This window comes from Myotis daubentonii, chromosome X (assembly GCF_963259705.1).
Source record: "Myotis daubentonii chromosome X, mMyoDau2.1, whole genome shotgun sequence".
NCBI lineage: Eukaryota > Metazoa > Chordata > Mammalia > Chiroptera > Vespertilionidae > Myotis > Myotis daubentonii.
The window spans coordinates 139563286-139578417 of NC_081861.1; the positions used below are offsets into that span (position 1 = coordinate 139563286).

Sequence of the window (15132 nt, forward strand, 5' to 3'; positions counted from 1 at the left end):
AATTACACTTAAGTCCCTATAGCAATTCTTTTTAAAAAAAAAAAACGTATTTTTTTTTTTAAAAAAACGAAATAACAGAGACAAGGTGTCGGAAAACCAGGGGTACGTACCCTGCCCGTCGCCCTCATGCCGCGGGCTGCCGCCTCCGCCACCGGCGCCGTCCCCGCCGCCACCTGCACCTCCAGCTCCGGCTGTAACACAGCGACAGACACACTGCAGGGACAGTGCCACCCGCCCGGCCGGTGCGGCTCAGTGGTTAGGCGCCGATCGGCCTGGGCACCAGGAGGTCAGGGTTCGAGTCACGGGGCATCGGTCAGATTCGAGGCTGAAGGGACAATGCCAACCGCCCGGCCAGTGTGGCTCAGTGGTTAGGCGCCGATCGGCCTGGGCACCAGGGGGTCCCGGGTTCGAGTCACGCGGCATCGGTCAGATTCGGGCTGAAGGGAGAATGCGACCCGCCCGGCCGGTGTGGGTCAGTGGTCAGGCGCCGCTCAGCCTGGGATCCAGGAGGTCAGGGTTCGAGTCACGTGGCATCGGTCAGATTCGAGGCTGAAGGGACAATGCCACCCGCCCGGCCAGTGCGGCTCAGTGGTTAGGCGCCGATCGGCCTGGGCACCAGGAGGTCAGGGTTCGAGTCACGGGGCATCGGTCAGATTCGAGGCTGAAGGGACAATGCCAACCGCCCGGCCAGTGTGGCTCAGTGGTTAGGCGCCGATCGGCCTGGGCACCAGGAGGTCACGGGTTCGAGTCACGTGGCATCGGTAAGATTCGGGCTGAAGGGACAATGCCAACCGCCCGGCCAGTGTGGCTCAGTGGTTAGGCGCCGATCGGCCTGGGCACCAGGAGGTCACGGGTTCGAGTCACGTGGCATCGGTAAGATTCGGGCTGAAGGGACAATGCCAACCGCCCGGCCAGTGTGGCTCAGTGGTTAGGCGCCGAGCGGCCTGGGCACCCGGAGGTCCCGGGTTCGAGTCACGCGGCATCGGTCAGATTCGAGGCTGCAGGGACAATGCCACCCGCCCGGCCAGTGCGGCTCAGTGGTTAGGCGCCGAGCGGCCTGGGCACCCGGAGGTCCCGGGTTCGAGTCACGTGGCATCGGTCAGATTCGAGGCTGAAGGGACAATGCCACCCGCCCGGCGCGGCTCAGTGGTTAGGCGCCGATCGGCCTGGGCACCAGGACGTCAGGGTTCGATTCCCGGTCACGGGCACATGCCCAGGTTGCGGGCTCCATCCCCAGTCGGGGGCGTGCAGGAGGCGGCCAATCCATGATTCTCTCTCTTCATGGCTGTTTCTCTCTCTCGCTTCCCCCTCTGATATCAATACAAATATTTATTTTTAAATATATTTCTTTATGGGTTTCAGAGAGAAAGGGAGAAGGGGAGCGAGAGAGAAACATCAATGATGAGAGTCATGGATGGGCTGCCTCCAGCAAGTCCCCCATTGGGGATGGAGCCCGCAACCCAGGCAGGTGCCCTTGGCCGGATTCGAACCTGGGACCCTTCAGTCCGCAGGCTGACGCTCTATCCACCGAGCCACACCGGCCAGGGCGTACAAATATGTTTTTTAAAAATTACAACGCAAGGACTAGCAGCTCAGTGATGGCGAACCTCTGACACGCGAACTCATTTTTTTGGGTTGATTTTTCTCTGTTCAATGGCATTGGAATATATAAAATAAATATCAAAAATATAAGTCTCTGTTTTACTGTGGTTGCAAAGATCAAAATAATTTCTATAGGTGACACGGCACCAGAGTTAAGTGAGGGTTTTTCAAAATACTGACATGCCGAGCTCAAAAGGTTCGCCATGGCTGGTCTAGTATAAAATATATATCTATATCTATATCTATATCTATCTATCTATACCTATATCTATATCTATATCTATCTATCTATATCTATATCTATATCTATCTATCTATACCTATATCTATATCTATATCTATATCTATCTATATATCTATATCTATATCTATATCTATATCTATATCTGTATCTATATCTATATCATCTATATCTATATCTATCTATCTATACCTATATCTATATCTATATCTATCTATCTATACCTATATCTATATCTATATCTATCTATATCTATATCTATCTATCTATATCTATATCTATTTCTATATCTCTACATATCTCTATATCTATATCTATATCTCTACATATCTCTATATCTATTTCTATATCTCTACATATCTCTATATCTATATCTATATCTCTACATATCTCTATATCTATATCTATATCTATATCTCTACATATTTCTATATCTATATCTACATCTATATCTATATATATCTATATCTATATATCTATCTATATATACATATATATATCTATCTATATATACATACATATATATATATATCTATATATACATACATATATAGATATATAGATATATAGATATTTTAGTATAAAATATATTAACATCTTGCTGCCTGGTCATGAGATAACCCGTGTTTCCATGTCCAAACCTTGCTGGCCAGTCCGGAGACCATTCATGTCTGCACTTACATTAAATTACGTAATTTTTAAACTCTACATTTTTGCCCGGCCGGTGTGGCTCAGTGGTTGAGCATCCTCCTAGGAACCAGGAGGTCCCGGGTTTGATTCCCGGTCAAGGGCACGTGCCCGGGTTGCGGGCTCCATCCCCAGTAGGGGGCGTGCAGGAGGCGGCCGCTCCATGATTCTCTCTCATCATGGATATTTCTGCCTCTCCCTCTCCCTTCCTCTCTGACATCAATATAAAACTATTTTAAAAATAAAAATGAGCCCTGGCCGGTGTGGCTCAGTGGCTAGAGCGTCGGCCTGGGGACTGAAGGGTCCCGGGTTCGAATCCCGGTCAAGGGCATGGACCTCGGTTGCGGGCACATCCCCAGTAGGAGGGCGTGCAGGAGGCAGCTGATCGATATTCTTTAAAATTAAATAAAATAAATAAATTAAAATTAAATTAAAAAAAAACACACATTACATTCGACGTGTCCTATATCTAAGGGAGGTTACAACACAGGGGACCATTTTTGGGGTCCGGAACGGATTCATTTCATTCACGTGATTCCTAACGTCGGGGGCAGAGGGGGGGAACGATTCGACTTTCAGACAAATCGCTTCTCCAGGAACCTTCCGGAAGGAATGACGTTTGATAACCGCGGTGCCCCTGTCGATGGAGAAGAGCGACAAAAGGGATGAATAATCCTACCTCCCCCTGAGGTCCCGTCCAGGAGGTCGGAATCTGAAAATCCACCTGAAAAAAGAACAAAAGAAAAACAGTGTCATCTATCGTATTGCCATTCTTGGGGGGGCTGGGGGGGTGAGTCCCCCAATATCTTGGCCCGAAGGAAACGCCATTAGAAACCAACACAGATCGGGGCGGACCCCACCCGGGCATGAATTTTTGGTCATCTTTTCCCCCCCAAAAAAAGGCAATGACACAGCCCCGGCCAGTGTGGCTCAGTGGTACAGCAGGTTGCATTCCTGGCCAATGGGATGGCTCAGTAGTTGAGCATCGACCCAGGAACCAGGAGGTCAGGGTTCGATTCCCAGTCAAGGGCACAGGCCCGGGTTGCGGGTTCGACCCCCAGTAGGGGGGCCGTGCAGGAGGCGGCCGATCTATGCTACTATCTCTCTCTCCCTCTCTGAAATCAACAAAAATATATATTTAAAAAAAAAAAAAAAAAAAGATGAGCCCTGGCTGGTGTGGCTCAGTGGATAGAGCGTCGGCCTGCGGACTGAAGGGTCCTGGGTTCGAATCCCGGTCAAGGGCACAGGCCCGGGTTGCGGGCTCCATCCCCAGCAGGGGGCGTGCAGGAGGCGGCCGATCCATGATTCTCTCTCATCCTGGACGTTTCTATCTCTCTCTCTTCTCCCTTCCTCTCTCTGAAATCAATAAAAATAAAATAAAAATAAATAAAAGATGTTAGCAAAACGGGACACAAACCCAAATTTTATACAATCTTTGGGGGGATGGTGCGCCCGCCCCAGGAGAATGAGCTGACTGACGTAAGGCTCAGGTTAGGCACCCTGGTCTGCAAGGTGCGGCTCGAGAGCCACCGGCGGCTCTCTGGCCCCTGGAGCGCGGCTCTTCCTAAGCCTGAGGCGTCCCCCTCAGGAAGTGAATCACAATGAACCGGCCTATATCGTTTAAGTTTAAAAAATTCCGGCTCCCCTAAAGAGATTTCATGTGTAACCAGCCCCGCATGACTCCGGCCATCCTCATGCCGACTGAGGCAGCAGAATAAAATGATAGGAGAAGGAATTAAAGATATGGAGAGGGGCAGGAACTGTCAATACACGCATCAATAAAAATCATCATTTTTTCTTATTTTTAAAAAAAAAAAAAATCTGCCCTGACCGGTTTGGCTCAGTGGATAGCGCGTCGGCCTGCGGACTCAAGGGTCCCGGGTTCGATTCCGGTCAAGGGCATGTACCTGGGTTGCGGGCACATCCCCAGTGGGGGGTGTGCAGGAGGCAGCTGATCGATGTTTCTCTCTCATCGATGTTTCTAACTCTCTATCTCTCTCCCTTCCTCTCTGTAAAAAATCAATAAAATATATTTAAAAAAATATATATATATATACTTGGAAGTGGTATAATATTATTTAAGGATATAGGGGGATCGGTTAATCAAAGTTCTATTGGGCCACAGCCAAAAAAAAAAAAAAAAAAAAAGGAAAAAGAAATTTCCATCGTCGTCCTGTTGATATTTGGCTCCGTTGACTAATGGGTTGGCCGACCTCTGGGTTAGGGTGTGACCTGAGGAAGAACTCAATCACCCCAGGTGATATCGGCCTGGACAGCGTGGCCCCGGAGTCACCACGACCACGCCTGCATCCGCCAGGCCCAGCCCAGACGCCTTAGTCATCACCCGGGAAGGCTCTGGATTTGGGAACGGCTCCTCAGACGAAACCAGCAGCTAGCGGACACCCACCAAACTTAATCCATCTTTTTACGAAAACCTTTCCTGACCAACTAGAGACGATGGCATGAAGGCAAAGATATATATATATATATATATATATGTATAATTTTTTAAAGATATTTTATTGATTTCAGAGAGGAAGGGAGAGCGAGAGAGAGAAACATCCAATGATGAGAGAGAATCATGGACCGGCTGCCTCCTGCACGCCCCCCACTGGGGATCGAGCCTGCAACCCGGGCCTGTGCCCTTGATTTGGAATCGAACCCTGACCTCCTGGTTCATAGGTTGATGCTCAAACACTGAGCCACACTGGCTGGGCCAAAGGTATATCCTATATAATAAAAGCCCAGCGACCGATATGGCAGAACAACCAGAATGACCACGGCCCCTCATCCCGGCTGGCCCTGCCCCCCAGTGAGTGGTTAGGGGCGACCAAGCAGGCAGGTGAGTGGTTAGGGGTGATCAGGCAGGCAGGCGAGTGGTTAGGGGCGATCAGGCAGGTAGATGAGTGGTTAGGGGCGATCAGGCAGGCAGGTGAGTGGTTAGGGGCGATCAGGCAGGCAGGTGAGTGGTTAGCGGCGATCAGGCAGGCAGATGTGGTTAGGGGCGATCAGGCAAGCAGGTGAGCGGTTAGGGGCGATCAGGCAGGCAGGGGAGTGGTTAGGGGCGATCAGGCAGGCAGGTGAGCGGTTAGGGGCGATCAGGCAGGCAGGGGAGTGGTTAGGGGCGATCAGGCAGGCAGGTGAGCGGTTAGGGGCGATCAGGCAGGCAGGGGAGTGGTTAGGGGCGATCAGGCAGGCAGGTGAGTGGTTAGCGGCGATCAGGCAGGCGAGTGGTTGGGGCGATCAGGCAAGCAGGTGAGCGGTTAGGGGCGATCAGGCAGGCAGGGGAGTGGTTAGGGGCGATCAGGCAGGCAGGTGAGTGGTTAGGGGCGATCAAGCAGGCAGGTGAGTGGTTAGGGGCAATCAGGCAGGCAGGTGAGTGGTTAGGGACGATCAGGCAGGCAGGCGAGTGGTTAGGAGCCAGGGGTCCCAGATTGCGAGAGGGTGCAGGTCGGGCTGAGAGGACCCTTTCCCCATTGCACAAATTCTGTGCTCCGGGCCTCTAGTTTTCTATAAGAACCTCCTTCAGTGCAAACCTTCAGATTCACGGGTTGAAAGAAATAAAACAAAAGGCCAAGTGCACTGTTGACCCCTTCCCAGTAGGGGGCGTGCAGGAGGCGGCCGATCCGTGAGTCTCTCTCATCATGGATGTTTCCATCTCTATAACCTCTTTTTTTCCTCCCTGAAATCCATATATTTTTTTAAAAAATATATATATTGTTAAAAAACATCATGGCCCCATCATATGACCATCCTCTTAGAAAAGCTAACCAGCGAAGAGAACCCGTTAAACGTTAAAAGGCTGCTCGCCGTTAAGTGTCTATATTTCTTTAAAAAAAACCAAAGCCTGTAAAAGTAATTTTCTTCGTTACAGAAATGATCAGAAAACAGATGGACAGAAAACGTAGCCCCAGAAATAAACAGAAACAGGGCACCGCCGTTGAGAAACGCATTTAAAGGAAAAAAAAAAAAATAAATGAGAAAAGAATTTACATCATTGAATCCCCAAGGAAAACACGTTCCATTTGGCAAACGGGTCAGCATTTTGCAAATCCGTTTGTAGTCGTGAACAATTCAAAAGAAGAAAGAAAAAAAAAACATAGGGGAGGTGGGTCATTTCTCCCCTGAGGAGAGACGAACCGTGACAAAATGATTCTGAAGTTAAAAGAACAGCCATAGAGAGAGGAGAGAGAGAGAGAGAGAGAGAGAGAGAGAGAGAGAGAGAGAGAGAGAGAGAGAGAGAAACTACAAAAGCATAAAAGACACCATGAAAAATGCATTTAAAATCTTGCTTGTCGAAAAATACTGTTAACGCCCGGCCAGTGTGGCTCAGTGGTTGAGCATCGACACATGAACCAGGAGGTCCCGGGTTCGATTCCCGGTCAGGGCACAGGCCCGGGTTGCGGGCTCTGACCCCAGTGGGGGGCGTGCAGGAGGCAGCCGGTCCATGATTCTGTCTCATCATGGATGTTTCTCTCTCCCTCTCTCTCTCCCTTCCTCTCTGGAATCAATAAAGATATAAATAAATATATATATATTGCCCTAGCCGGTTCGGCTCAGTGGCTAGAGCATTAGCCTGCAGACTGAAGGCTCCCGGGTTCGATTCCCGGTCAAGGGCACAGGCCCAAGTTGTGGGCTTGATCCCCAGTAGGGGGCGTGCAAGAGGCGGCCGATCCACGATTCTCTTGTCATTATTTATATTTCTCTCTCTCTCTCTTTCCCTCTCCCTTCTTCTCGGAAATCAATAAAATATATTAAGAGAATAAAGAAAACTTTAACAATAATAATGCTTTTAAACGTGGACACAAACAATAGTGCAGTGAAGGCCAGGGAGGGGCAGGTATTGGATGGAGGGGGTCAATGGAGGGAAGAAGGGAGTGACATCTGTAATACTTTCAGCAATAAAGTTTTTTTTTAAAAATACTGTTAAGAATATTCAAAGGCACAAATAAGTGGGTAGATATTTCCATAATAAATCACTGGGGATCATTAATAGCCGTAAATCAATGAACCAGTGAGGAGACTGGCTACCCGAAAATTTAAGCAAAAATAAAGGCCCTAGCGGATAGAGTGTCGGCCTGCGGACCGAAGGGTCCCGGGTTCGATTCCGGTCAAGGGCACGTGCCTGGGTTGCAGGCTCGATCCCCAGTAGGGGGCATGCAGGAAGCAGCCGATCCATGAATCTCTCTCATCACGGATGTTCCTGTCTCCCTCTCCCTCTCCCTTCCTCTCTGACATCCATAAAAATGCAAATTAGAAAAAAAAAAATCCCATGCAAATAAAACCAAAAGTATCCTTTTGAAAAGTGTCTCCCCCTGCTGGAAATTTGGAATTTCCCTGAACAGAGAAGAGCAGTCAGCACATGCAAATCTGAATTCATCCCCTTCTCAGATGACGTGGGAAAAAAATCAGTTTCCTGCAAAAAAAAAAAAAAAACAAAAACATACCAATTCGACCAGAAGCACTTTAGGGTCTTACCTGAGGTTTCTGGCTGCTTTGGGTTCGGATTCGGTTTGGGCCTCGGGGGAGCAGGAATTCCTGGGTCACCTGTTGGCGAAAGCGCAGAATTGCGATCAGGAGAAATTTCCAGGAAAGAAGTGCGCGCAGCACGCATTTGCCGATAAACGGTTTACCCGGCGATCCGGGGCCTGGGTGGGGAAAACCGTAGACTGGGGGTGGGGAACTCCCCATCTGTGAGCCAAAGAAGGCCCATGGAGTCGTCTGGCCTTGCCAACACTTTGGGGGTGAGTGCACTCAACATTGGAACCAATATAGCAGGCTAATTTTTTTAAAAAAATAATTCTTTATTTCCTACAATGTTTGTGACATTATACTAGGTAAGTACAGTTGTGGTAATATTATTAGACTAGAGCCTTGGTGCACCGAAATTCATGCACTTGGGGTGCGGGGTGGGAGGGTGTCCCTGAGCCCAGCCTGCACCCTCTCGCAGCCCGGGAGCCCTCAGGGGATGTCCGACTGCCGAGGAGGCGGGAGAGGCTCCCGCTACCGCCACTGCGCTCGCCAGCCGTGATCCCAGCTTCTGGCTGAGCGGCATTTCCCCTGTGGGAGCGCACTGACCACCAGCGGGCAGCTCCTGCGTTGAACATCTGCCCCCTGGTGGTCAGTGCGCGTCATTGCGACCGGTCGTTCCACCGTTTGGTCGATTTGCATATTCGCCTTTTATTATATGGGAATTAAAATCTTTGTCCTTGAAATATTAATGTTGGTTGCGTGTAATATCTTTATATTTAAAATCATTTTCCTTGAAATATTGATGTCGGTTGCGTGTAATATTTTTATACCTAAAATCGTTTCTCTTGAAAAAATAAAAAATAAATGAATAAATACATAATTCCTTATTGTTGACAGTACTAGATAGGTCCCCCATGATTCCTCCATTGACCCCTCCATTCTGGCCCCACCCCCACCTCCTACCCTAGGCGCTCACCCCCCTATTGTCTGTGTCCGTGGGTGACGCATCGATGCATACAAGGTCCCTGGCTAACTACCTCCCACCCACCAACCCACCTCCAACTTCCCTCTGAGATTCCACACTCCGTTCCATGCTCTCATGTCTCTGGATCTATTTTGCTCATCAGTTTATTTGGTTCATTAGCTTCCATGTAAAAGTGAGATCATGTGATACGTGTCTTTCTCCGACTGGCTTATTTCACTCAGCATCATGCTCTCCAGGTCCCTCCATGTGGCCCCAAAGGGTGAGAGATCCTACCTTTTTCAGGGCTGCGTACTATTCCACGGCGTACATGTCCTACAGCTTTTTTATCCACTCGTCTATGGATGGGCACCTGGGCTGGCCTCCTGATCTTAGCTCTTGTCAGTGGTGCTAGCAGGCTAATTTTTTTTTTTTAAGTGGGCACTTTTGTATGGCCCTCGAATGATGCTCTAAATATGCAAATGGCCATAGACCATCAACCACCTGAGGGCTGCTTTCCATCGTCTACCGCCTGCAATAGTGACGTTCACGTGTCTCCAATAGAAACAAAGAAATAGCTCTCGCCTTCTTGGCTCAGTGGATACAGCATCGGCCTGGGGACTGCGGGGTCCCGGGTTCGATTCCCGGTCAAGGGCACATGCCCGGATTGTGGGCTCGATCCCCAGTAGGGGGCGTGCAGGAGGCGGCCGATCCGTGATTCTCTCTCCGCATGGATGTTTCTCTCTCTCTCTCACTCTCTCCCTCTCTTTTCCTCTCCGAAATCAATAAAAATCTATATAGAAAAAAATTTAAAAAAATAAGAAAAACAAAGGTACTTACTGTGTCCCCCACCACCCAAGGCATCTTCTAAACTTAAGTCATCGCCTAAAAAAGGGAGAAATAGCTTTTAATACCCAAGTTCAGGGGTCGGGGCGAAATCAAAGGGAAAAAAATCTTTCGTTGGAGAAAACGCTGCATTCCCCAAATCGCTACATAATTTTCTTGACCGGGATCTCCATGGAAACACCCGCTTCCCCAGTCAATTTTCCCATCATGCATCCCTCCGATGAAAAAAATACCAAGAGCCTTAGCTGGTGTGGCTCAGTGGATAGAGCGTCGGCCTTGCAGACTGAAGGGTCCGGGGTTCGATTCCGACCAAGGGCACAGGCCCGGGTTGCGGGCTCGATCCCCGTAGGGGGCGTGCAGGAGGCAGCCGATCCATGATTCTCATCTTTGATGTCTCTCTCCCTCTCCCTTGCTCTCTGAAATCAATAGAAAAAAAATTTAAAAAAATAGTCAAATTAACCCTAGCTGGTGTGGCTCAGTGGCTAGAGCGTCGGCCTGCAGACTGAAGGGTCCTGGGTTCGATTCCCGGTCAAGGGCACAGGCCCGGGTTGCGGGCTCGATCCCCAGTGGGGGGCGTGCAGGAGGTGGCCGGTCCATGATTCTCTCTCTCATCATCGATGTTTCTCTCTCTCTCTCTCTCTCTTCCTTCCTCTCTGAAATCAATAAAAATATGCGTTTGTGTTTTTTTTAAATAAAAGCCAGGAAAGCCAGAAAGACTGTCCGCAGGACCGAATCGTATCTCCGAGAATCATCACCACCCTTTTCAGGAGAATGGACGGCACCATGCAATTCACAGGACGGACTGGCCTGGCTCCACAGCCCCCCGAATCCACTGTCTTCACACTTGTCTACGTCTCTCCCAGCTCTGGGCCCGAGGACAGGGACCCCCAATGGTTTTCCCCTCCCTCTCTGGCGCCCCACGGACATCTGCTTCTCACCGGAGCTGGGTTTCCTTGGCGTAGGTGTGGGCTTCTTGGGGCCGTCTGCAGAGAAAAGACATTCCACCGTCAGTCACACAGGGTCACCTCTCCACCGGGCTCCATTTAAAAATAAAATAAAATAAAATAAATAAAAATATAGAGTCAAAACTTTCTAGGTGCTCATTTCCACAGGTGTGGCCCTGGCTGGGTAGCTCAGCCGGTTCCAATGTTGTCCCGGCCACCAAAGGGTTATGGGTTCGAGTCCCGGTCCAGGGCACCTGCCCGGGGTTGCAGGCTCGATTCCCAGGAGGGGGCGTGCAGGAGGCGGCCGATGCATGATTCTCTCTCATCACCAGCGTCTCTCTCTCTCTCTCTCTCTCCCTTCCTCTCCAAAAATCAATAAAAAATTTTTTTTAATAAAAATGAGGCCTAGCTGGTGTGGCTCAGTGGATAGAGCGTCGGCCTACAGACTGAAGGGTCCCGGGTTCGATTCCCGGTCAGGGGCACATGCCCGGGTTGCGGGCTCCATCCCCAACCAGTTGGGGGCGTGCAGGAGGCGGCCGATCCATGATTCTCTCTCATCACTGATGTTTCTCGCTCTCTCCCTTCCTCTCTGAAACCAATAAAAATATATTTTTTAAAAAATCCCAATGTATTCTTCCACCTCCACGTCGTAAAAAGTCTACTAGTACCAACGGTTAAAGAAACAAAATAAAAATGCAATGCTGTCCATGTGACTCACCATCAAAGGCGTCCGCTAAGTCGAAATCACCTGAAAGAAAGAGAGTCCGTGTGAGAAATCAGGAAAAAAGCAAACCAGGCTTGGAAAGGAAGAAAAGAATTTTTTTTTTTAATTTCTTTTTAAAGGAAACGAGACAGTGAGGTGTGTGGGGGTTACTTTGAAGTTTTGGGAAACATCGGAATGTGTTGTGATGTCTCACAGAGAAAAGACATTTCTAAATATATTTCTAAATATATTTAAAATAAATTTTTATTGATGGTGGTCAGTGGGCGTCACAGCGACCCGTTGACTGTCTGCCCCCTGGTGGTCAGTGCACGTCATAGCGATCAGTTGAGCAGCCTTAGCATCTCATTAGCATATTACGCTCTGATTGGTTGAACGGCCGACCGGCCGACCGGACACTTAGCATATTAGACTTTTATTATATAGGATATTTAAAGTATGTTTTTATTGAGTTCAGAGAGGAAGGGAGAGGGAGAGAGAAACATCCGTGATGAGAGAGAATCATGGACCGGCCGCCTCCTGCACGCCCCCTACTGGGGATCGAGCCCACAACTCGTTCTAAATAGTCACTTTAACCCCTAAAAGGAATGTCCGTGTTTATATCAAACAATCGATGGATTTCGCAGAAGTCAAAATAGTGAGGAACACCCCGGCTGGTGTGGCTCAGTGGTTGAGCGTCGACCTAGGAAGCAGGAGGTCCCGGGTTCGATTCCCGGTCAAGGGCACACGCCCGGGTTGCGGGCTCCATCCCCCGTAGGGGGCGTGCAGGAGGCGGCCGATCCATGATTCTCTCTCATTGTGGATGTTTCTCTCTCTCTCTCTCTCCCTCTCCCTTCCTGTCTGACATCAATAAAAATATATTTTAAATATCCTATAGAATAAAAGCCTAAAATGTAAGTGTCCAGTTCAACCAATCAGAGCGTAGTATGTTAATGATCAGCTAAGGCCGCTCAACTGCTCGTTATGACGTGCACTGACCACCAGGGGGCAGACAGTGGACCGGTCAACCAGTCGCTATGACGCGCACTGACCACCAGGGGGCAGACAGTCGGCCGGTCGACCAGTCGCTGTGACGTGCACTGACCACCAGGGGGCAGACAGGCGACCGGTCGACCAGTCGCTGTGACATGCACTGACCACCAGGGGGCACAGTCAACCATTTGACCAGTCGCTATGACGTGCACTGACCACCAGGGGGCAGACAGGCGACCGGTCGACCAGTCGCTGTGACGTGCACTGACCACCAGGGGGCAGACACTCCAACCGATAGGTGAGCTTGCTGCCGGGGGCCGGCCGATCGGGACTGAGTGAGACGGGCCGGACACGCCCTGGAGCCCTCCCAGGTCCCTCCCTGGCTGGCCAACCCCCGCGTCCCTCCCCGGCCCCGATCGTGGAACCCCACTGGTGCCCAAATTCGTGCACCGGGGCCTCTAGTATATTTATAAAAACCTAAGCGATAGTCCGACCGTCCGACCATCCGACCGTCAAACCGTTCGCCCGGTAGCTATGACATGCCATGACCACCAGGGGCCAGACGCTCTGACCAGTAAAGGAGAGAGTGTGATTCCTGGTGAAACCAGCTGCATCTTAGGTTGCTCCTGGGGCGCTGTCGGACCCGAATCCGGTTCACCCGCACCCCAAACCCTCGGCCTGGCTTGCGGGGATCGGGCCGAAACCGGCTCCCCGACATCCCCCGAGGGGTCCCGGCTTGCGAGAGGGCGCTGGCCAGGACGAGGGACCCCACCGGTGCAGGAGTACCTGGACCAGGCCTCTAGTCGGTATAGATAAAAGCCCAGCGACCCAGTGGCAGAATGACCGGTTGCTAGGACACGCACTGCGGCGGCCAGCTGCCCGGTCCAGGCCCGATCGGCCCGCCCCTCACCCTCCCGCGGCCCCTCCCACCAGCCGGCCCTGACCCCTGTCGTCCCCCATTCAGGGCGAGACGGCCGGACCTCACCAGCGCATGAGTTTGTGCACCAGGCCTCTAGGATATATAGATATAGATGATAGATGGATATAGATATAGATATAGATGATATAGATATAGATATAGATATAGATATAGATATAGATATAGATATAGATATAGATATAGATATAGATATAGAGATAGAGATATAGATGATAGAGATAGAGATAGAGATAGAGATAGAGATAGAGATATAGATATAGATATAGATATAGATATAGATATAGATATAGGTATAGGTATAGGTATAGGTATAGATATAGATATAGATATAGATGATATAGATATAGATATAGATATAGATACAGATATAGATGATATACATATAGATATAGATGATATAGATATAGATATAGATATAGATGATATAGATATAGATATAGATATAGATATAGATATAGATATAGATATAGATATAGACATAGATATAGATACAGATATAGATATAGATGATATAGATATAGATATAGATATAGATATAGATATAGATATAGATATAGATATAGATATAGATATAGATATAGCTATAGGTATAGGTATAGATATAGGTATAGGTATAGATATAGATATAGATATAGATATAGGTATAGGTATAGGTATAGATATAGATATAGATATAGGTATAGGTATAGATATAGATATAGATACAGATACAGATACAGGTATAGGTATAGATATAGATATAGATAGATATAGATATAGATATAGATACAGATATAGATGATATAGATATAGATATAGATATAGATATAGATGATATAGATATAGATATAGATAGATATAGATATAGATAGATAGATTTTTTTAAAGGTAACAATCCATTTATTTATTTACTAGAGGCTCGATGTACAGAAATTCATGCAAGAGCCTTACCCTCGCACCCGTTGTGGCTTCCCTCAACCCTTGCAGCCCCGGTTTCGTCCAGAAGGTTGTCCGGAAGGACGTCCGGTCTAATTAGCATGATATGCATTTATTATTATAGATTATATTCTTGTTTTGAAAACAGCAAGGAAGGGAGAGAGAGAAAAATATCCATGAGGAGAGAGAATCACGGACCTGCTGCCTCCTACACGCCCCCCACTGGGGATGGAGCCCACACCCCGGGCCTGTGCCCTTGACCGGGAATCGAACCCGGGACCCTTCAGTCCGCAGTCTGACGCTCTATCTACTGAGCCGAACCAGCTAGGGCAGCTATCCCTTAATGTAAAAAAAAAAATGAATGAAAGAAAGAAGGAAGGAAGGATGGAAGGAAGGAGAGAGAGAGAGAGAGAGAGAGAGAGAGAGAGAGAGGATCCTCGAGACAACCACACCTGTGACCTTTCCCTGAGCTGCTTGTCACCGACGTGGGAGAACTGGTCTGGCAGCTCCAAGCTGGGCACCGTGAACCATGAGGTCGCGGGGGATGGGCCCACGGGTGCCCCAGGGACACAGACGTGAAACCTTCCAGCTGCAGAACCTGCCACGCCTGGGTGTCCCCCTAAACTTGTGAGCCGGAGCCCAGGTGGTCCCCGTTCCCAGGCGGCCCCTCCAAACTCCAGATGTGAGGAAAACAGGCCGTGAGTCACCCCAGGGCGAGGCCAGGGCCCCACCCACCGGGTGACGGGCATGACTCATGCTCAGAGCATTCTCCCTTCTCTTTTTTTTTTAAATCTCTCACTCCAGGATATTTTTTCCACTGATTTTTTAAAT

The 15132-nt window shown here is 49.1% G+C and overlaps 1 protein-coding gene and 1 long non-coding RNA gene across 3 annotated transcripts in view; both read right to left on the minus strand.

Annotated features, from left to right (window-relative positions):
* Window positions 1-15132, minus strand: part of LOC132224887 (uncharacterized) — a 133035-nt gene that overhangs the window by 45131 nt on the left and 72772 nt on the right. The window lies entirely within an intron of this gene.
* Window positions 1-15132, minus strand: part of CD99 (CD99 molecule (Xg blood group)) — a 30956-nt gene that overhangs the window by 6291 nt on the left and 9533 nt on the right. For both annotated transcript variants that reach the window (XM_059680026.1, XM_059680025.1), the window contains exons 2-7: window positions 11472-11501; window positions 10748-10792; window positions 9804-9848; window positions 8009-8077; window positions 3210-3254; window positions 111-191 (exon numbers count right to left, since the gene is read on the minus strand). In XM_059680026.1, coding sequence (XP_059536009.1) covers window positions 111-191; window positions 3210-3254; window positions 8009-8077; window positions 9804-9848; window positions 10748-10792; window positions 11472-11501 — 315 coding nt within the window. The remainder of the gene's footprint in view (window positions 1-110; window positions 192-3209; window positions 3255-8008; window positions 8078-9803; window positions 9849-10747; window positions 10793-11471; window positions 11502-15132) is intronic.